General features: G+C 44.3%; 3 protein-coding genes across 3 annotated transcripts in view; 1 reads left to right on the forward strand and 2 right to left on the reverse strand.

Annotated features, from left to right (window-relative positions):
* Positions 1-2,773, reverse strand: part of LOC119656515 (dystrophin) — a 25,683-nt gene extending 22,910 nt beyond the window's left edge. The window contains exons 1-3 of the mRNA XM_038062858.1: positions 2,647-2,773; positions 2,328-2,588; positions 2,050-2,269 (exon numbers count right to left, since the gene is read on the reverse strand). Coding sequence (XP_037918786.1) covers positions 2,050-2,269; positions 2,328-2,502 — 395 coding nt within the window. The 5' untranslated portion in view covers positions 2,503-2,588; positions 2,647-2,773. The remainder of the gene's footprint in view (positions 1-2,049; positions 2,270-2,327; positions 2,589-2,646) is intronic.
* Positions 2,758-11,423, forward strand: LOC119656519 (glucose-induced degradation protein 8 homolog). The gene is made up of 4 exons (XM_038062863.1): positions 2,758-3,019; positions 3,078-3,300; positions 3,356-3,527; positions 10,937-11,423. The coding sequence occupies exons 1-4, from the start codon at positions 2,893-2,895 to the stop codon at positions 11,111-11,113; spliced, it is 699 nt and encodes a 232-aa protein (XP_037918791.1). The 5' UTR covers positions 2,758-2,892; the 3' UTR covers positions 11,114-11,423.
* A 117-nt stretch (positions 11,424-11,540) lies between these two features.
* On the reverse strand, positions 11,541-21,349 carry LOC119656517 (nucleoporin Nup35). Its single transcript, XM_038062860.1, has 5 exons — positions 20,984-21,349; positions 20,774-20,931; positions 20,564-20,718; positions 12,184-12,525; positions 11,541-12,125 (listed from the first exon to the last, which is right to left on the reverse strand). Exons 1-5 carry the CDS (start codon positions 21,135-21,137, stop codon positions 11,987-11,989), a joined length of 948 nt encoding a protein of 315 aa, XP_037918788.1. The 5' UTR covers positions 21,138-21,349; the 3' UTR covers positions 11,541-11,986.
* Positions 21,350-21,572: the final 223 nt, after the last annotated feature.

Genomic DNA, 21,572 nt, shown 5'->3' on the forward strand with positions numbered 1-21,572 from the left:
TGGGCCACCATCAAAAATTCCCTTTTCTCGGGTGCTGCACATGTCGTCGAACACGTCCCGAAAGTGCGTCATAAGATCTGGCTGACTGCGGAGTCGTGGAAGCGGATCGATGAACGGAAGGGGTTGAAAGTTCTACTGTGCGACGGGCTCGAACTCCGACACCGAGCGAAATCTCGAGAAGTTTAACGTTGTGGGGGCTGGTCAGGGAAGCAGAAGATGCCGCAGATCGCAATGATTTCAAAAGTGTATACCGCACCACGAAAGAGCTGGCATGTGGTCACAAATCTTTTGATGGTCCCGTGAAGTACGTCAATGGTCGACTTCTTATCCATGATGATGAACAGTTGAAGAGGTGGTAAGAATACTTCATCAAGGTCCTTAACCGTATTACATCCGGTGAGATTCGGACTATTCCTCCAAGCAGAAGAAAAATCATTTTGGCCAGCCATGCACTCAAACGGAGTAAAGCCGCTGGGCATGACGGTCTCCCCGCAGAGCTCGATAAATAAGCTGCATTTGCAGTTACTGCAGATCTGCTGCTTTCATCATACGGAAATCTTGGGAATCCGAGACCGTTCTCAGAGAGTGGAAGAAGGGGATGGTCGTTAAAATCCAAAAAAGGAATTCGTTTTGAGTGTGACAATTGCAGAAGTACCCGCGTGCTCCCTTCCGTCGCAAAAAGATAATAACTAAAATAATTCTGGAATGCATCAAAGAACATTTCGAAAGCTTGATAGACAGAGAGTAGGTTGGTTTCTGCTTCGTATTCTCCTGCATCGACCACATTAACACCCTACGGATCATTCTGGAACAGTGCGCGGAATTTAGATCTTTGCTGCACTTGATCTTAATCGATCTCAGGAAAGCTTACGATAGCGTTTCGATGGAGTACTCTACATAGAAGGGGCATATTATGGCGCAAAATGTCACGTGGTGCACCGTGGGTAAAATCTCGGAGGATTTTGAGGTCCAAAACGGAGTCCTCCAGGGTTGCGTCCTGTTATCGATATTATATTCTTGTTATCGGTGACGTTCTTCATGCTGCCCTGTCCGGAGGACGTGGGGGATTTCAATGGACGATGAGGCCTTTCCTCAAACACCTCGACTACGCTGATGATATCTCACCGCTGCTCTGTATTTGGAAAGAGAGGCAAGTAGAGTCGGATTGAAGATAAACACGAACAAAACCAAGGGACATCGCACTCTCCCTATCTGCATTAATGGGCAGAGCACGAAAGCGTCGATCAATTTGCATATCTAAGAAGCGTGATTTCTGCGGACGATGCTTTCGCTGCCCTGTCTAAAATTTGGAAATGCAGTTATCTCAACACTAAGATCAAGTTGAGATTGTTCTGTACTAGTGTTCTCTCTGTGTTGTTATATGGGAGTAGTACATGGAAAGTGAACTCTACTGTTACTCAAAGGCTTCAAGCTTTCGTCAATTCCTGTCTGCGTCTTATCGTCGGAGTACGCTGGCCTGACACTATTTCAAATGAATAATTTAATCGGCGTACAAGCTTGGCACTCGTATGCGATGTGATAGGAAGAGGGAAGTGGCAGTGGATAGGTCACACATTAAGGAGTGGCGACAACTGCATTGCGGGCTATTCCATGCAGTGGAATCCACTCTCCCAAGATGGCCGACGAGGATGTCGCCCCAAGAGCATTTGGCGCAGAACAATAGAGGAGGCGTGTAAGCGTCTCGAGAAGTTGTGGAGGAAGCTGAAGCGCATTTCAGGTAACCGATGATGCGATGTCGCATAGGTGTGAGGTGAAAGGTAACCATTTATATAAGAGTATATCAATGTTCAGCCCACTCGCATACTTTTTAGAAGTGACTTAACTTATATTCCACCATGTGAATGACTCCTTGTGCGGGGAAAACTAAGGTTGCTTTTCTCTTTTTTCCCAAAAGGACAAATCAGAGCGAGAGTTCACTGTTTTTTTTTATCAACTGAAGGGGCTAGGTTTACTTATGCTGCATATTATAAGATTTATCTGAATTCTATTCTAAAAGCATTTGCATGTACAAAAAGATATTTTACTTACGGATCAAACACGTCCCATAGGAAATTACTTAAAATTCCAGTTGTGACTTCCAGGTCGAATGCAGTCTGTTGGGTGAAGTGGCCTAACTTATCGCAGGCATACAGTATGTCGTGAATAACTGGCGTCAATTGAGTATGTCTAACTGAAATCGTTTCATCCGATTGACTTAGGTGGTGTCGTTCGAGCACGTTCAGAACCAATTTGTAAGGAATTTCAGAAGCTGAATATGATATAACAATTATTGCACTCTTCTATTTCCACCCAGCAATCGAACTTACTGTGTAAAGCTTTTTGCAAGGCGTGTAACTTCGTAGCACAACGATAGACTGTAAACTTATACGACGAGAAATCAGTTTTTAACCGATTTATGATAGTAAGGAGTCGCGGCCGGTTGAGCAATTCACGTTTTGTGGACTCATTACGATGTAGTACGCGATTTCTGCTATTCTCCATATTTCACACTTTTGTTAACATCACGATACTCATATAAATCATTTAATGGATAATAGGTCTAGGCCACAAAATAGAAAAATTCAAAGCTGTTGGAATGTAAATATAATCAACTGTCATATTCAAAAGCCAAGTTCAATTTCCTACCATTGACCATTTGCGGGTATTCACAATAGTCAGATGTAAATGTAAGAGATCATTAGTCTCCACAGTATGATCCGTAGCCAACATCAGGATTGTTTTACTGCTAAACACGAGAAAAACCATTCTCCCGCGAGTTGACGTCTGGCGTTTTTCATTGTTCTTCGGAAGTTTCGCCGTATAATTTCGTTGTCATCGGCAAGTTTGTAGCTTTAGTAAAATTTCGAGAAACATTTTCCAAACAATTAAGAGATGAGCTTCAACGAGAAGACCAAAGATATGCCAAGCATCTCGAAAGAAGATTGGCTCGCTCGTTTAGCACAGTTTCAATTTCGACAGTCGGACATGAATCGTTTAATCATGAATTATTTGGTTACAGGTGAAGGATATATTTAATCATGTGAAGTTTCACTTACAAAAATCTTCTGCGTTTTCAGAAGGATTCAAAGAAGCGGCTGAGAAATTTCAAGTAGAGGCCGGTTTGGAGCCAAGCGTCGAATTGAACACTTTAGATGAACGCATATTAATACGTGATGCAGTGCAAAACGGTAGAGTGCAGGAAGCCACCCGTCTAGTGAACCAGCTACACCCGGAACTACTGGATAACGACCGATATTTATTCTTCCATCTGCAGCAGCTCCAATTAATTGAATTGATCAGGTATTTTGCGAACCGTCACGCTGACCGTTTGGGGAACTAACAAGTGTTTTTTCAGAGCTGGAAAAATCGAAGAGGCGCTATCATTTGCTCAAACAAAACTCTCAGAAGCCGGTGAAAGTATTCCCGAAGCTTTGTGTGAACTGGAGCGTACGCTTGCCTTACTAGCTTTCGAAAAACCGCAAAACAGCCCTTTCGCTGATTTACTCGAGCAATCACATCGACAAAAGGTAAGGGAACATGTTTTTCTGTGCTATTTTTGAATGCAGAACATTCCGAGGTCAATTGCCAGTTTTACTTTGGTGTGAAGGCTTTCTGCTGAGAAATTGCGTTTCAGCCGACGAAAAAATCGTGTGTTTGAGAAGTTGATTTTAACAGTGAAAAGTGGTAGATTGTCCTTTCTTGCTTCTCGACAATCAAAGGCGAGGCTTTATTTTGCGTGTATACTTGAAAAGAGTTCAATTAGCTTCATCTCATCGCAAATTCTGTGTCACAACAAAAACTCCAGTAAAAACCGTGCCATAAAAAGTGATTCAATCTCCGTTCCGATTCTCCTCAAAATGCTAAAATCTAATTTCTGCCAAACATAGAGCTAAGATCTATCCGCGTGAACATGTTCGTACCTTAAAAAAGATAAGTAAATATCCACCAGAAATTGTCATCATTCTTGGCTATTCTGCGAAGGTGCTTCACTACCCCTCGATAGTCTTCTAAGGATTAGCATTTCCCTGTACCACTGTGAAATGTGATTTCGAGCTGGCGAAGTAACAAACAGTGGAATAGTGCTTCATCAATTAACAACGTTGACAAAAGGTTTGAAGAAATTTGCCCGGCAAGCATTGATTGGGGATCCACAAGTACTGAAGATTTTACTTTCAACGCTAATCGACCGCGGTGTAGTTGCATTTAGTGCGAAGAGTTGTCGTGGCGCGGGGTGGCAACCAATATTCCAAGTTGCATGCCTATGGTTGCAAGAATATCAATAATTTTGACATTTGTGGGCAGAGCTTCCGGCTGAGAACCAAGTTTGGCGGTTCTGTAGCATCGATTGCAACTTGGTTTGCGAACTTTTCGACGAGAAAGCAACAAAAATCACCGCTCATCACTCGATCTCTGCTCTTTGAAATCTCAAAACATTACAAGGTTGCTAATTAAGTTGCATGATCTGTGGCAAATGAGTTCCAACTAAGTTGAGAACCAAGTCTAGAGTGTCTATAAAGGCTTTCCTTCTAACGGAAGGAAACCATTAAGATATCTCGCAGGCGAATAAAAGTTTCCTCCAGTGCATATGCAACTCATCAGCCGTTGCTTTACCTCTTCCCTGGGAACAGCGTAATTGAAAGTGGCAACGGACGAAAGTCCTTTCTTTTTATATAATCGCAAACAAGGCGTCGTTGAGAATCATATTCCATGTAAAACCGCCAATAGTATAAGCCTAAGGTAAGCCAAAACTAATTTTTTTGTTTATCTTCTTTTTCTTCAGCCTTTGTCCTTTGGGTGCAATCTCGAGGCTTCTAAATTCCCATCCACCTCATCAAGCCGACGCTGTTTCAGCCTGCCTTTTGGTCGTTTACCATCGACTTCGACGATCAGACCAATCTTGGCAAGTGAATTCTCATTAGGCCGAATTGCCTGACCATACCATCGAAGACGTCCTTCTCGGATTTTTTTCACGATCAGTGCAACCCCATAACGATCGCGGATGTGATCAAAACGTGTCACGCCACTACTCTAAGGCAACATCTTCGTCTCCACTACCACAAAACGTCGTTCATTGTCTTTTATAGTCGGCCAACACTCAGAACCATAGCGGGCGACAGGACGGACGACATTGCGATAAATTTTAGATTTGAGACGTCCGTTGATCCGTCGATCACAAAAAAAACACCGGTTGTGGAACGCCACTTCATCAGGTTGCGTTAATGCGTGAAGCAATTTAATAACGCAGTTCCCCATCGGGTGGTAGCGTTGACCCGAGGTATTTAAATCGCTCAGTTCTGGGAAGATTACTGCCGCTGACATTGATTGTGCCTGTTTCATGGGGATCGGTCGTCAAAAATTCAGTTTCGTTTCGATTCAATCTGAGACCGTGTTGCATGAGGCGATCATTCCATTTTTGGACAAGTTGCTTGAGATCATTTTTGCTATCAGATGCTAGTAAAACATCATCTGCATAAAGCAGGATGTAGGGCGCTGGACGTTGGTTGTCCCGTGTGACGGTGTCCATAACAAGAACAAAGAGATGTGGTGAGAGGGCACTTCCTTGATGAACACCAACAGAGACAGCGGTTTCGATACACCCGCCATACTTCGAACTTTACTTTTCGGATCTTGGTAGAGCACTCAGCGCATGGGTTCTTCTGGCACTAAGTGTTGTCGTAAAGCATACCAGATGAGTTCGTGTGGCACACGGTCAAACGCTTTCTCTAGATCCTGAAATGTAATGTAATGTCTCTCCATGAGTAACCGCGCAGCGTGTATTGCGTCAGTAGTTCCGCAGTTTTTGACATTATTATTTCAACGATTTCGCGAATACATCCAGGGTCACTACCACGCAATATTTGCTAGTACTGCCCTCTCCGTGGATTGCATCTTCGGCCAAGCCAGTAACCATTTTGATAGCATCAGTCGTTGATTTGGCTTTACGGAACCCATACTGTCGATCTGAGAGCAACCGAGAGTAATCTATTATAGCATACTCGCTCGAGCATTTTACCCACAGTGTCCAAAAGACAAATAGGTCTGTAGGAGGTTGGCTCACCTGGAGGTTTGCCAGCCTTAGACAGTAGCACTAACTTCTGTTGTTTCCATGATGCAGGAAATATCCCTTCGGACATGCATGCTTCGAAAAACTCAGCGAACATGTCCGTTCTGGATTTCACGGCAATCTTAAGAGCCCTATTCGGAACGCCATTCAGACCCGGAGCTTTGTTATCTCCTATCCTAGCGCAGATCTCTAGCAGTTCGTCACTGGTGACTGGCAATTGCCGCCTCAATTGCTGCACGAGTAAATCTTGGGCGACACTACAATGATTCAGGTTTATTTGAAAAAACCTCATTTTTTCATTGAAGTCAGCGCCTTCCTAAATTCCGGGCGTTTAGCACTTCCGGTAATCTCGTCCCTCACTTCCTTCGCACAATAAGTATTTGGGGTCCCTATTGCACGTTTTGGCAATATGGCCTTTCTCCCCCCACACCTTCTGCATCGATCGGACCGATCAATACCGCTGGTGCATGCCTTCGCGAAATCGCCAAACGCGAGGCACTTGAAGCACCTCTTTAGAGAAATCTGCTCTCTCAGACGGCAAACAACCCATCCGATTTGCACCTTCCCAGCCGCCAATAACTTCTGCGCGGCGTCCACTGGCAATCGCAATGTGGCCGTTTGAGTATTGCCATAGGCTTTCCGCAAACTCACAATGGACTCTTCGGCAAGTTCCTCCAACTTGAACTGTTCCATCAGGGCAGTGCAAATTTCTCCTTTGGATGTCACTTCATCGAGATCCTTGCACTGTATGTAGATCTCAAGTTTCTGGGTCCGTACTGTGACATTTTCCCCAAGTGAGTTCTTATCCTGAGTTCGGAAGCCATCAGTTTTCCCCAAGCTGGTTTTTTTTCAGCTCAAACATGAGGTCACCCTCTTGGGTCCTTCGAATGTTGCTGACATTTCCGCTCAGATCTTTTAGGTCGGGGCCAGTTTTAATCTTTTTCAGTATCTTCGTAGGATAAACTTCCATTGCTGGATTCTGGCAGAATTCTCACTTTTGCATGTTTCTTAACTATCTTGGTCCATCCACCGTTTCCATTCCCTTTGGATTTTGTCGAGTCAATTGTCGGAGCTCGCACTTGTGGGACCTCCTTTTTCTCTTCGGTGCTTTTAGTTCCGTTTTTCGGAACTATTTGTATTTCCTTTTTCCTCTTAGGAGGAGGATTTCCCAGAGGATCCACATTTCTTTCCCGAACTCTTTTGTTTGCTGGCAGGTTGATTACAATACGATTAGGTGTCACTTGGGTCGCCTGTGCAACAGATTTTGACTTGCCCTTGAAATTTCGTTCCTCCTGCTGCGATTTGTTGTAGAGCCCTCTAATAGCTCTCACCATATTTTTTATGGTTTGGTGCATGTTTTGCGTATCCTTGATGAACTCAGACAGCTCCACTATTTTTGCACCAAGTTGTGTGAAGGGTGATTCCTCTACTTCAGGGCTCGGCTCTCCATGATTTCTAACCAGATTATTACTTTTAGAGAGTCCTTCACACTTGGCATTCATTGACCTTCCCTCCGTTTTATCTTTGATGTTTGGCATTGGCGGAGATCTCAAAGTTGACGAACTTCTTCTGAATGGGTCCTTTTCCTGGTCCTGGAGTACCTCATGCTGCTGCTCCTCTTGAATATGTGTGGTCGGTGTTGTTGCTGTTTTTGTCGTCCAACGATCTGCTTTCAATTCATCCTTCTGCGACTTTGTTACTGGTGTTCTTGGTAGAGTGGTACTTCGCTTGAACACTTCCTTTTCCAAATTTAAAACACTTGTAGCATTAGATGCCACGGCGGCCAAGTTGCCCAACACCGCAGTCGAGGGATATCGACGACCGAGAGGCCGCTTGCTTACTCCAAAAAGCCGCCGGTACTGGGGTTCCGAACCCCTGCTCCGTAAGTTTCCTCCTTCCCACATCTTCCATAGTGGTTTTATGTTCTAGGTATCCTTCCCATAGCGATTTTGGTCCGCGCACCAGAGATGACCAAACACTAGCCCATGCATAGTCAGAAAAGAAAAGTGCATGAACACATATTTACACATCAGTAGGTATGCCCCAATCCCCCAGCTGGGGTCGCGCCTGATGGGAGATCTGGTCACTCCTCACAGGCTGACTGTCTGTCTGTCCGTCACACACATTTTTCTCGGAGATTATAGCAGCGATTAACACCAAATTTGGTGGAAAGGTGGGAACAGTGAACGCTCATGCAAGCAGTGAATTACATCATTTTACGTCCAATTTAAGGGAGGTCGCCATTCATTTTTTTTTCACCAAATATAGTCATGTGGGGTATCACATGAAAGATCTCGGTTATTACTTTCCAAAGTTGGTGTTATTTTTGACATTTGTTGGAAAGGTGGAGAGTTCGGGGGGGTCGAAATCGGTCATTTATTTAACGGGGCCATTCTCAGAAACGGCTCAACCGAAAAATCTGAAAAAAATCAAGAGACTGCCACTATATGGTAGCTAGGCTCCGAAATACCTTCCATACCGATATTACTTCAAATAAAGTTAATAATAGTATATTACTATCATTTTCAGTAATGGGCTGCAAAACCCTGCTTAAGTTCATCCTAGCAACACGAAATTTTGCAGTAATGTAGGCTATAATGTAGAGCATGATCTTATCAAGTTTGGTGGAAATCGCACAATTACTAACAAAGTTATAATACTGTTAAAATTTTTTAAATATTTGCTATACGGTTTCGATCGCAGGGCAGAGGCGATCTCATCAGACGCTGCCTCAGCGCCTCTACCCTGCGGAGCAGCGTGACTGAAAGCGGCAACAGGTGGCAATTGGCTCGTTTATATGCAATTCAAAACCCGCCAAGGGTATGAATTACAACGACCGAAAACGCATTTGTTTGAACCTAGAACTGGTTAGAGCTAATAAAAATAAATTTTGTTTCGGGATGAGCTTGTCCTTAGCCCACCATCTACTTGATGGCGGGCTGCACATTTTTTGTGAGAAGCAACTTACTTCTTCTATTCAGTGCGCGGACTGCTCTTTCATGGGCGAGCGCCCAGTACTTTTAAAAATTTTTAAATATTTGCTATACGGTTTCGATCGCCATCGCCCACGAAAGAGCAGTCCGCGCACTGAATAGAAGAAGTAAGTTGCTTCTCACAAAAAATGTGCAGCCCGCCATCAAGTAGATGGTGGGCTAAGGACAAGCTCATCCCGAAACAAAATTTATTTATAATACTGTTACTTCTTTGCAAATTCAAGGCTATGTCAATATCATCCGAAAGTGGATACTCTCACACAATATATGCATATATTACGTGCTACGTACTAAGAAATACGCAAAACCTTTCGTATCTGAAATGTCCAGCTTCCGGTTTCCCGACTTGTTCTGTGTTGATTACTTTACCCACTTTTACCCTGTCAATCTCCTTACCTGCAACAATGCAGAGCATTTCTTATTCTTCTCAGGCCTTGTAATTGTCTGGTGCACTGTAAAACTCTGAAAGATTAATTTAGATTAGAAAAATAAAGCAGCGTTATTTCCTTCACGAGTAGTATATTAGGTTGGGGGAAAAGTTATGCCCTATTTTGTCAATAGATGGCGGCACTTAAACATATCTTGTGTTGTACTTATCGCATCGGGTCATACTATACGGCAATTTGGGCTACAGGTGTCTTTTTGACAGTTTTATGATCGTACGTTTCAGTCTCAAGTTATAGCGCGTCAAAGATGGAGTCCACCAAGTAAGACATTCGTCGCATTTTACATTTTTACTACCTGAGAGGAAAAAATGCAACGAAGGCGGACGAAAAAATTTGTGAAGTTTATCGGCCCGATACCGTAACGATTCCCGCAGCACGGCGTTGGTTCGATCGATTTCGTTCTGGTGCAGTGGATGTCGAAGGTACACCCCGCACTGGTAGGCCAATCATCGTAGAAATCGATAAAATCGTCGAAATCATCCAAGTAGACCGGCATATGAGCATTTGCTCGATTGGCCAGGAACTGGGTATAGACCATAAAACTGTTTGGAACCATTTCTAAAAGATTGGATTCCAAAAAAGCTGGATGTTTGGGTGCCACACGAGTTGAGGCAAAAAAATCTTTTGGATCGAATCAACGCCTGCGATGCACTGCTGACACGGAACGAATTCGGTCCATTTTCGAAGTAGATGATGGCTGGTGATGAAAAGTGGATCACGTACGGCAACCTCAAGCGAAAAAGATCGTGGTCCAAGCGCGGCGAGCCGGCCCAAACCATCGCCAAGCCCGGATTGACGGCCAGGAAGGTTGTGCTGTGTGTTTGGTGGGATTGGAAGGGAATCGTCTACTATGAGCTGCTCAACTATGGCCAGACCCTTGAAGCAGGCGATTGACCAGAAGCGGCCAGGATTGGTCAATAGGAATGGTGTTCTGTTCCACCAGGACAACGCTCGGCCTTACACATCTTTGATGACCTCCCCAGAAGCTACGGGAGCTCGGATAGGATGTCCTATCGCACCCACCGTATAGCCCGGACCTAGCACCAAGTGATTACCATCTCTTCCGGTCCATGCAAAACGCTCTTGTTGCTACTAAGTTGGCCTCAAAAGAGGCTTGCGAAAACTGGCTGTCTGAGTTTTTTTTGCAAATAAGGAGGGGGGGTTTATAAGAGGGGGATAATGGAGTTGCCTTCTAAATGGCAACTAGTTTGCGAACAAAACGGCGTATATTTGACTTAAATCGGATAATTCTAAGTACGTTAAATAAAGCGTTAAAATTCGATCACAAACACGACATTACTTTTTCCCGAACTCAATCCATTTTTTTTTTTTAAAAAAACATCGATCTTTCTGGAGCAACTTTTTGCTTCCATGAATGTTAGACTTTTAGTAGAATTACGAAAAATAACATCTAATTTACTCTCTCATTCCAGGTTGCAAGTGAACTTAATTCCGCAATACTTAAAATGGAGCATCAAGAAGAATCGAGTCCCAAAATCATGTACCTCATCAAAATGATCCTTTGGGCCCAATCGAAATTGGATAGTCGAGATATTCAATACCCGAAAATGACGGACATTGCTACAGCGTTGATCGAGGAGAATAAGTAAAGTTAACTGTCTATTAAGCGCGTATTTTAAATAAAATTGAATATAAATTAGTTCCCATTTTTTTTTTCTTATTTTGTTGGTGATTGTTTTTGAGTCGGTTCTCTCCGATGTAGAGTGCAAGGAAATAGATGAGAATGGAATTTTATTTATTTGGAAGGTAAAAAAGACAACCAAAGTGGTTGGATGCGATATTGAAATGATCCTCGTACCTTTCTATTCGAAATTGATTGAACACGAATATAATTGTAAAATGTATGATATGTATGTTTTAAATAACATTGAAATAGATATATATTTCTAATGCCAAATATGTAGGTTTTGTTTTTACGCTAGCCTGTCGATCACCGAAATGTTCTTTCGTTTCATGCACGTAACATTTCAAATTTATATTTTGTCGAAAATAGAGTTATCAAATAAAAGACTGTTATTATTATCATTATCACTTTCACTTTTACATTTGCTTCACCTTTATTAGTATAAAAAAATCAAATTACGTCAAATGTACAATGTTGATAACAGATTGCTCCTTAAAGACTACAAGCATTCCCGTAAGTTTTCTTCGTGTTCTTGTTTTGAGGGAAAAAAACCAAAATTCTTCAACCTCATCACGTCTACACTTCAAACAACAAATAAATGAGCCTGGAACAGATTTCCAAATTTCATATAATCGCTGGATTTCCGAACACCAAGAAAGCATTAAAAATCAATTAACTAAGAACATATAAAAATATTTGAATTTCAACTATGCGTGGAACATAAGCGCTTGACGCCAACTGCAACAAAATCTACACGGCATGTTTGTGAGCAACACAACAGTAGCATCAAGTAAAACATGGAAAGAACTGAACGCTCTCACAAGGCGTACGTAACAAACTACCAGCCAAATAGCAGATCCATTGCCTTATTAACAATTCCTGAACTTCTTTGTGGGGCTGTGGGGCTTGGGCAGACTGCAGTGTCGTTCTGTGCGCTTTTGTAGGCTATGTGCGTCAAAGGACGCACTCGGCATAATCTGCAAAAGCATTTTTTGTCACTATTCACTTTCTTAATAGAATTCCATGTCTACTTACTGGTTATTATCGATCAAGTTTTCTTTATCCACGATGCTTGAGTCCTTGCAATGTGTCACTCCAATCATAATATTATTGGCTAAAATCTTTTCATTATAGTTTAAAGCCTTGTCGCATTCGAGGCGTGATGAGAATTTCAAATGAACCCAGTTACCACTCTCTGGTGGGAAGATTTTATCTATTATTGTTCCGCATTGGGAAAAATGAGAAAGAATTGTGTTTGTTGCTTGCGGTGGGAATCCGTACACCGTTATCCAGAAATTTGATTGCTTTGGTAGGACGCATGATGACAGGTTATTGGCCGTGCTCTGATTCAGTCGATATTCAGTGGGTGATGTTATTCTGAAAAGATAGTCAGCAATAGAGCAGGTATGCGGGAAGAAGAATTGAACATTCACAAAGACTCGCAAATAGTTAACACAATCATAAATTTAGCTGTTCTCTGAATTAACATTCCATTGAGATCAAATTATGACAAAGACTGTTGGAAACATAACTGGAAGCGCAATTGAACAGTTGATATGGCTAACTTGATACGAATCATTAATTTTGAAATTACAAGGATCGTAAGTGCAAATATCAGTTTTTCCTGGTGAACTGGATGAATTTTGACGATATAGAATAGCAGAGAGAAAATCTGATCTGTTGCTGATTTGCCTGGAGTGAAGCCTCTTTGGTATGGGCCAATGATGTTCTGGGCGTATGGGGCTATCCGGCCAAGCAAGATAGTGGAGAATATCTTATAGATGGTACTCAGCAACGTGATACCTCTATAATTGCTGCACTGTGTGATATCTCCCTTTTTATGTATGAGACAGATTATGCCTCGTTGCCAATCGTCAGGCATTGATTCGCTGTCCCATACCTTGAGCACAAGTTGATGAACCACTTGGTGTAACTGGTCGCCTCCATATTTAACCAATTCGGCTGTAATTCCATCGGCTCCTGGCGACTTATGATTTTTTAGCCGATGAATTGCACGGACTGTTTCTCCTAAACTTGGTGGTGGCAGTATTTGTCCGTCGTCTTCAGTTGGCGGGACCTCCAACTCGCCGATGTTCTGGTTGTTCAGTAGCTCATCAAAGTACTCAACCCATCGCTTTAATATGCCCATTCTGTCGGAAATCAGATTTCCCTCTTTGTCTCGGCAGGATGAGCATCGAGGTGTATAAGGCTTCATCCTGCTGACTTGTTGGTAAAACTTCCGCGCCTGGTGCGGTTGCTCCCTGTACTTTTCTAGTTCACAGACTTGTTGGTTCTCCCAGGCTTCCTTTTTCCGTCTGTGAAGTCGCTTCTCCGCTCGACGGAGTTCGTGATAAGTCTCTGCGCGTGCCCGCGTTCTTTGAGAATGCAACATTACTCGGTATGCGGCATTCTTCCGTTCCATTGCTAGCTTACATTCATCGTCAAACCAGCCGTTCCGACTCCTTTTGCGGCTGGGGCCAAGTATATTTGTGGCCGTATCCATGATAACGTTCTTCAGGTGGTTGTGAAGATCATTAGTTGATGCTTCATCTCCAGGTCCTCTGTTGACTGCGGTTATTGCGGCATCCATTTCCCTCTTATAGGTGTCGCGGAGGGTTGTGTTGTGGATGGCTTCAGTGTTCACTCTCACCTGATTGTCAGAGGGGATTCTAGGTGGTATTGTTATTCGAGCTCGGAGCACGATGCCAACGAGATAGTGATCCGAGTCTATATTGGCCCCCCTATATGTTCTGACATTCATCAAGGCTGAGAGGTGGCGGCGTTCGATCAACACGTGGTCAATTTGGTTGAAAGTGGTCCCGTCTGGAGAGGCCCACGTATGTTTGTGGACCGCTTTCCGCGCAAACCAGGTACTTCCAACAACCATTTCGTGTGACCCTGCTAATTGAATAGTCCGCAGTCCGTTATCATTTGTTTTTTCGTGTAAGCTATGGGAGCCAACGTATCGCCTGAATACGGGCTCCTTCCCTACTTGGCTGTTAAAATCCCCAAGTATGATTTTGATATCATATCTGGGACAGGCTTCGAGGGTTCTTTCTACTGCCTCGTAGAAGGTATCCTTCTCCGACTCTGCAGTCTCCTCTGTAGGGGCGTGAACGTTTATGAGGCTTATATTTCTAAACTTGCCTCGCAAGCGCAGAGTGCATAGCCGTTCGCTTATGCTTTCAAAGCCGATAACAGCAGGTTTCATTTTTTGGCTCACTAAGAAACCTACTCCGAGCACATGGTTTACTGGATGGCCGCTATAATATATGGTGTAGTGGCTCTTCTCCAGGAAACCGGTCCCTGTCCATCGCATCTCTTGCAACGCTGTTACATCAGCCCTATATTGGGACAGGGTATCGGCTAGCTGCTTATCAGCTTCATCTCTGTACAGAAAATGCGCAAATCGTTGTTCATTTGTCGTTGCCGGGTCCGTCGTTTTAAAATCCGTCCTATCCGAGGCTCCTGTTGTGGCTTCGTAACATGTTGTTTTCCGTGTAGGGTTGTCAGCCCTACCCAACCCTCAACCTGGAGGACCAGTTGGTACAATTTGTCCCGTTTTTAGGCGCGGGAGACTCGCCTTCATCCTTCTCCGTCTGCAGCTTTTCGTCAAGAAACCCCTTATTTTGTACTTGATTGATGGTCCTGCCCATTGTTGCAGAGTATTGCCTAGTAGGATCCATTTGTCTCGACTGCCTGACCGTTCCCGAAGCAGGGCTGTGGCCAAGCCGCTCCTCAAACCTCAGCAAATCCTAGAGCTTGGAGATAACGGATGGAGACGCTGCTAAGCAGTTTCGTCGCAATAATTGACGGAACGAACAACTTGCGTATTGCACGCACGCAAGTGCGAATCAAGTTGACCACGACAGCGAAAATTGTTTTTCGATGTCAGTCGGAGTTCGAACAAAGGAAGCAGGAGGAATAATCTCAACTAAGTTGAATTAATAAAATTAAAAATAATTAACAATAAACAAGTAATTTTAATAATAAATGGTGAACCCGATCAAGTAACTACCAAAAAGGACAGATAATAGTGATCAGTGTGGCTCGTCTATTTTACATATTCTGCATTACGTGAACATTTCAATAATGCGCATACCGATGTTTCGGAGTGTAAGTGTACGTTGTGCGGTAGTTCATTGAAATCGTTGTAAAGACATCTTCCATCACACTCTGAAGACCGACCGCATACGTGTAATATTTGTATTCAGGATTTCAAATGGAAAACAAGCAAACGATTCATGATAATCAACCAAAGCAAACTGAAACGTTTTGCTAAATTTAATGAAGAACTAGTACCTTCTGATATTTCTCCACCACTAGCCAAAGCATCACGAAACTCTAATTCTAAGCCAAGGGCAACATTAACAGCAGCGACAGCGACGATTTCGCCTTTCCAATGACAGAAAATCTGAGACTCGCCAGCGACCTTGTTCTCGACATCAGGTGGGGACTCAACGATGTCGGTCTGTTGCATCTGCTCAAGGACGCAATGTCAAAACTGAAGGCGCCGCCAGCCACACGTAGCTGACATGCCCAGGGATCTCGGATCCAATACGCACGTCCTTATTAGGACGGACGCTCCTCGGAAGCCGCTGCAGCCTCCTTATGAGGGCCCTTCGAAGTCCGCGAGCGAGGCCGACATTATTATATATAGCCTCAACGTAGGAGGCACGACCAAACGGGTCTCCCTGGCTCGACTGAAGCTCTCCGTCCAGCGCTTTGACTTGCGGCAGCTGTGTTGAGGGAGCCGTACAGCGCTGTGTGCCCGGTAATCAAACGCTTCCAACGGTTGGCCACGTCGACCAGCGATTCTCCACTTCGTTCCGATCCTTCGTGGATATCGCATCCGGGCGGACAGAAACTGACTAGCGCGGAGAATTCTCTTCCGTTCGATAGTTCGCGTGGTAAAGTATGACATCGCAAATCAGCCAAGCCACTGCAGCTAAAAATTGTTTCTCGATGTCGGCCGGACATCAGGTAAATTCCAAAACGCATACCGTTTATTCTCCTTGCAGAACGAACCAAAAGTTTAAGAGTTAACCATAATGGCATAAGAAACAAGAGTTATATAGCGCCGACATGACATATAAATCATACTTGGGGATTTTAACAGCCTAGTAGGGATGGAGCCCATATCCAGGTGATACCTCGGCTCCCATAGCTCCCACCAAAATACGAATGATAACGGAGTGCGGGTTATTCAATTAGCAGGGTCACACGAAATTGTTGTTGAAAATACCTGGTTTGCACCGAAAGCGGTCCACAAACAAACGTGGGCCTCTCCAGATGGGACCACTTTCAATCAAATTGACCACGTTTTAATCGGACGCCGTTACCTCTCAGCCTTGATGAATGTCAGAACATATAGGGGGGCCAATATAGACTCGGATCACTATCTCGTTGGCGTGGTGCTCCGAGCTCGAATAACAACACCACCCAGAATCCTCTCTGACAATCAGGTGAGAGTTAACACTAAAGCCATCCACAACACAGCCCTCCGTAGCACCTATAAGGGGGATATGGGTACCGCAGTCAACAGAGACCCTGGAAATGAATTATCAACAAATGATCTCCACAATCACCTAAAGAATCATTATCATAAATACCGCCACAAACATGCTTGCCCCCAGCCGCAAAAGAAGTCGGAACGGCTGGTTTGACGATGAATGTAAGCTAGCAACGGAACGGGAGAATGCCGCATACCTAGTAATGTTGCATTCTCAAAAGACACGGGCCCGCGTGGAGTCTTATCACCAACGCCAGATAAAAGCAGCAGGATCACTTTTAAGACCATTCGACATAAAGAACGGTCTAAGACTAGGGGATGCCCTTTCATGCGTCCTTTTTAACCTGCTCCTCGAGAAAGTGATCCGTGATGCTGAGATAAATGCAAGAGGTACGATCCTCATTAAGTCCACCCAACTACCGGCCTATGCTGACGATATTGACATCATAAGAACCACCCGAGACGTACAAACTGCCTTCATCCAGATCGAGCAGGCGGTAATTGGCGCGAGATCTTGGGCTGCACATCAATGAAGGCAAGACAAAATATATGGTGGCAATGTCAGCACCAAAAACCAACCAACCAACAACATCAAACCGTACTGATCAAACGAAAACAATGAAGATAGGAGACTACAACTTTGAGACCGTTGACAATTTCTCCTATCTAGGGTCAAAAATCACAACCGATAACAGGATCAAAGCTCTTACTATAAAAGACAATGATTTTGCCAGTCTTCATGTATTCCTCGGAGACTTGGGTTCTTAGCAAGAAAAATTGCGAACTCTTGGCCGCGTTCGAGGGAAGAATCCTCCGAAGAATTTTTCGCCCCCTACATGAGGATGGACGATTCACTAGCCTATATAACGACGAAATCTATGAGCGATACCATGACCGTCCCGTTGTGGATAAAATCCGGCTCAATAGGTTACGGTGAGGGGGTCACTTAATACGTATGGATGAGGATGATCCAGCCTGGAAACGATATAAGGGCAATATCTATGGTAGAAAAAGAAGACGAGGCAGACTGCCTGAGATGGAGCGATGGCGTAGGTCAGGACGCCAGACAGCTTTTAGGGATATCAAATTGGTGGACCTCGGCGCAAAACCGGGATGTCTGGAGTTCCTTGTTAAGGCAGGCCTAGACCGGATACCGGTTGTTGCGCCGTTGATGATGAAGTTTTTCAGTGTCTACCTTATGAGATGATGCCCGACTTTCGAGGCAGGCTTGATGGCTCTGGAGGACTCTATCTTGGGCACAAAGGGGCAGATCCTGGTCGGCGGTGGCTGCAATGTCAGGGATTCTGAATGGCGCATGCCTCACCCAGACTCCAGAGGGAAACGAACTCTCAAAATGGCGGCCTGGTTTTAAACACCCGAGACAGGTGGCGAATTTTGGAGGACTTCTCGGCAAGCGACCATCAATATATTGCTTTCGAAGTGGTTGATACAAATTCTCGCTGTGTGCCACCCGCTGGTCGATGAAGTGATTGGGGATTTGTAGGGACTCGGTAACTCGAAAAATCGGATCTCTGCCGAAACCCTGTTCACTTAAGATCGAGCAGATTGACCGCATTGTGCGGACAATATTCTCTGCGCACGCCGTGCGGCATGTTGACGTCGTCCCACTGCCCACTTCTCTTGAGTTGAGCTGGAACAAGCAGTCTTCTCTATGAAAAACAAGAAGGCGCCAGGACCCGATGGTATCCCAGCAGAGATATACAAACTGGTGTTCCAACATCGGTCAGACCTACTGCTTGGCGCATTCAATGTTTGCCTGAGAGAGGGCATTTTCCCTTCTCGTTGGAAGGTGGTGAGGCTTGCGCTGATAAGCAAGGGGAAAGGTGACCCTGAGTTGCCTTCTTTATACCGCCGACTTTGAATGCTTGACATTGCTGGAAAAGCATTCAAAAAGCTCATCAGAGGTAGACCCGCTGAAGCGATACGTGCGGCCGGAGACTAATCTCCAAGGCAGTTCGGTTTTATAGCAGAGAGATTCACAGTTAATGCTGCCATGCAAGTCACGGATGCTGCTCCTCGAGCGGTGGCAAATAGTCGCTGAACTCGACGGGTGGTCCCCTCGTAACGCTTGACGTCAGAGACGCCATTAATTCCGTAAGATGGAAAGACATTCTAGGCACACTGGATAATACTTTCCACGTGCCTAACTATCCCTTATGCATATTGAGGGACTATCGGTTCTTCACATGTTCTATGAAACACTAGAGGGTCAAAGGAGGATGGAGGTCACGTCGTAGGTAGCGCAGAGACTCAACCTAGGGCCGGGCCTCTGGAACGCTACCTATGTATGATAGTCTACTTAAACTCGACATGCCAGAATTATTGCGCCTGGGTCGGTTATGCAGATGATGTCGCGGCGCTTGTTGCTGGACACACTGGCGACTAGGTAACTGGATGGATGACTGATCATGCTTTCAACCTTGCACTAGAAAAACCCGAAGTAGTCACCCTGACTAAAAAGAGAATTCCAACCCTGCATTCCATATCGTTCGGCGAGTCGATAATCGAGTCAAAACCAGCGGTAAAGTACCTAGGGTTGACTCTTGACTGAAAGATGAGCTTTTTTGAGCAAATCAAAGCAGCCGCGAACAAGACTGAGGCTGGGTTTTCGGCGTTAAGTAGTCTAATTGCAAATGTTGGGGGTCCTACCTCTAGCAGACGACGTCTCCTGCTCTACGGCACAGAGGTATGGGCTTTGTAAGGAGATATATCGTAAGCGTCTTGTGCATGTACAGAGACGGGAAGCTTCACTTGTCCTTCTTACTAAGGAGCGCCAAGCCATATACAAGCGCAAGGGAGAAGAGCCAAAGGAGGTGGCTGCTCGTGGTGAACGACAACGCACCCTAGGTGAATGGCAACTCTCGTGGCAAAATGAAACTAGAGGCAGATGGTCTGCGTGGTTCGTTGGCAACTTAAGTGCGCGGCTAGATTAGAAGCATATTTGAGACTTTTTCCTTACCCAGTCCTTAAGTGGGCATGGAAGTTTTCAGTCTTACCTGCACAAGATTGTGTGTTTGGCAATGGAGTTGTGGACAACGCCCATCATACCTTTTTTCTTATGGAAGGTGGAATAGGATTCGTCAGCAGCTCTATTCAAGCAACGTTATCCAGGAGATGCTGAGGAGCGCTGACAAGTGGAGCCATGTTGCCCATTACGTCCGGGTCTTCCTCGTTGCAAAGAATATAGAGCTCGACCAATGGAGGAGCCGGATGGCAGGGGGTTCCTTGCATTGACAGTTCCCTTCCTCCTCTCCCTTTCCGTTGGTGAAAGGAATTCCGTGATTTTAGAGCTCCGCAATCCGAGAGAGTTCGGGGACTAGCCCGAAGTGATGCAATAAACGATTCCAGGCGAGCTCGCTGACGATGGGGAGGTGTTTAGTTGGTACCCCAACGATGTACCTTTGGGGGAGCTCAACACTCTGTAAATGTATTCAAATTCTTCAAAACAGCCCCAAATGAAAATGAAACCCTCTTGGAATTGCCATAACAAATTCCAGAGCTGGGAGAATCAGCTTCTTTCCACAGCCTTCAACGTGTCCGAGGGGAGAAAATCTTGCGAGGTGGAAATGGAAAATTCCTTGGAATTGTCCTCTAAAGCGCATATAGTTGCCCAAAAATATGCAGATAACATAAAATTGAATTTTCGTACCAACTACACCTCTCCTTTTACCTCGTTTTGAAATTGTAGGTAGAAAATTTATTAAAAAAAAATTAGAGCTGGAACACGCAGAATGTGGTCTGGTGTTCTGTGTAATATAGATTTTCGACGCGGTCTGACTGCCGTAGTTTACGTTCCTACATAAGGAAGTCCAGGTTACAAAGAATTCAGAAGGCTTGACCGCTTTCTGTGTTGGTCGGCTCTGAATTTGCAACGCGACTTACCTCGAGGCATTGAAGTTTGATTGGTTCAAAAGTGAATCATTGTAAGATTGATTCATATTAGGAGTCCCAGCCAGTGGTCCACACACGTTCGTTCCAAACTGGCGGGTAGGAGTTTGAACACTATTCACTTCTGACCGAAGCGAATCAAACAATCCCTGCAATGACGACATAATCAGCAATAAAACACAAATTTTATAAATCCTCCCAAACCTGAGTGGGTGGTCCAGATATGCTGGTATTATGACTTTGAATGGGTGTTCCAGGAAAATTGTGCATTGGTGGTATTTGCTGGTAGCCGAAGGTTTTCTGAGTTAACAAGGATCGATTAAAATCTGGCGAGGAAGTCGGTCCTATTGTTGGGGATGTAGCTGAAAATCGGACTCGATTAGCACGGACCTCACGTGTAAACCTTGAACTTACCGCCAAATGCTAAACTTCTGTTCTTTGTAGGAGACAGTGTATTGCTTCTTGGAGTGGAGGGCATATTTGATTCTCCCATCAAAAATGAAGGCAGAAATGGACTCGTACCAGCGGCAGGACTGCCAGTAGGACTTCCCAAAGCCATAGGTTCCATGTTTGAATGAATGGGATTACAGATGAACAAGTGTAGAGTAGGAAGTTCCAAAGGGGGCACCTTCAACTAGTAGATTTTGAACGCAGTTTGTTTTTTATCAAGCGACTATTGCAGATTCACCATTTATTCAAACCTTGCCGGTGTTCTCCCAAAGGTCTGACACAACTGACAGTTACTTCAAAAATTTCTCCACATGAAATATCTTTGAAGTTCACAATCATAGATTTATATTTTTCGTTAATTTTATTTGATAAATATGTAAAAAACATATGGATTTCGAATAGTTTTGAGAGAATGTAAGATTTATATTTCAAGCAGTTTGAAAGAATATACAGGGGTGACTCTGTGTTCAAATATTCTGCTCGCAATTTCCTACATCGCTCGTCCAATAATTCATCTACGCCGTCAAATCTAGTACTAACCGAAAACGTCAAA

This window comes from Hermetia illucens, chromosome 5, assembly GCF_905115235.1.
Source record: "Hermetia illucens chromosome 5, iHerIll2.2.curated.20191125, whole genome shotgun sequence".
NCBI lineage: Eukaryota > Metazoa > Arthropoda > Insecta > Diptera > Stratiomyidae > Hermetia > Hermetia illucens.

Excerpts from the sequence above, each read along its gene's own strand:
- LOC119656517 (XM_038062860.1), bottom strand. The coding sequence starts at position 21,137 with ATGGAACCTATGGCTTTGGGAAGTCCTACTGGCAGTCCTGCCGCTGGT. Across the intron at positions 20,719-20,773 it reads TATCTGGACCACCCACTCAG|GGATTGTTTGATTCGCTTCG; the intron begins GTTTGGGAGGAT and ends TCGTCATTGCAG. Across the intron at positions 12,126-12,183 it reads AACTTGATCGATAATAACCA|ATTATGCCGAGTGCGTCCTT; the intron begins GTAAGTAGACAT and ends ATGCTTTTGCAG.
- LOC119656519 (XM_038062863.1), top strand. The coding sequence starts at position 2,893 with ATGAGCTTCAACGAGAAGACCAAAGATATGCCAAGCATCTCGAAAGAA. Across the intron at positions 3,020-3,077 it reads CATGAATTATTTGGTTACAG|AAGGATTCAAAGAAGCGGCT; the intron begins GTGAAGGATATA and ends CTGCGTTTTCAG. Across the intron at positions 3,528-10,936 it reads AGCAATCACATCGACAAAAG|GTTGCAAGTGAACTTAATTC; the intron begins GTAAGGGAACAT and ends CTCTCATTCCAG.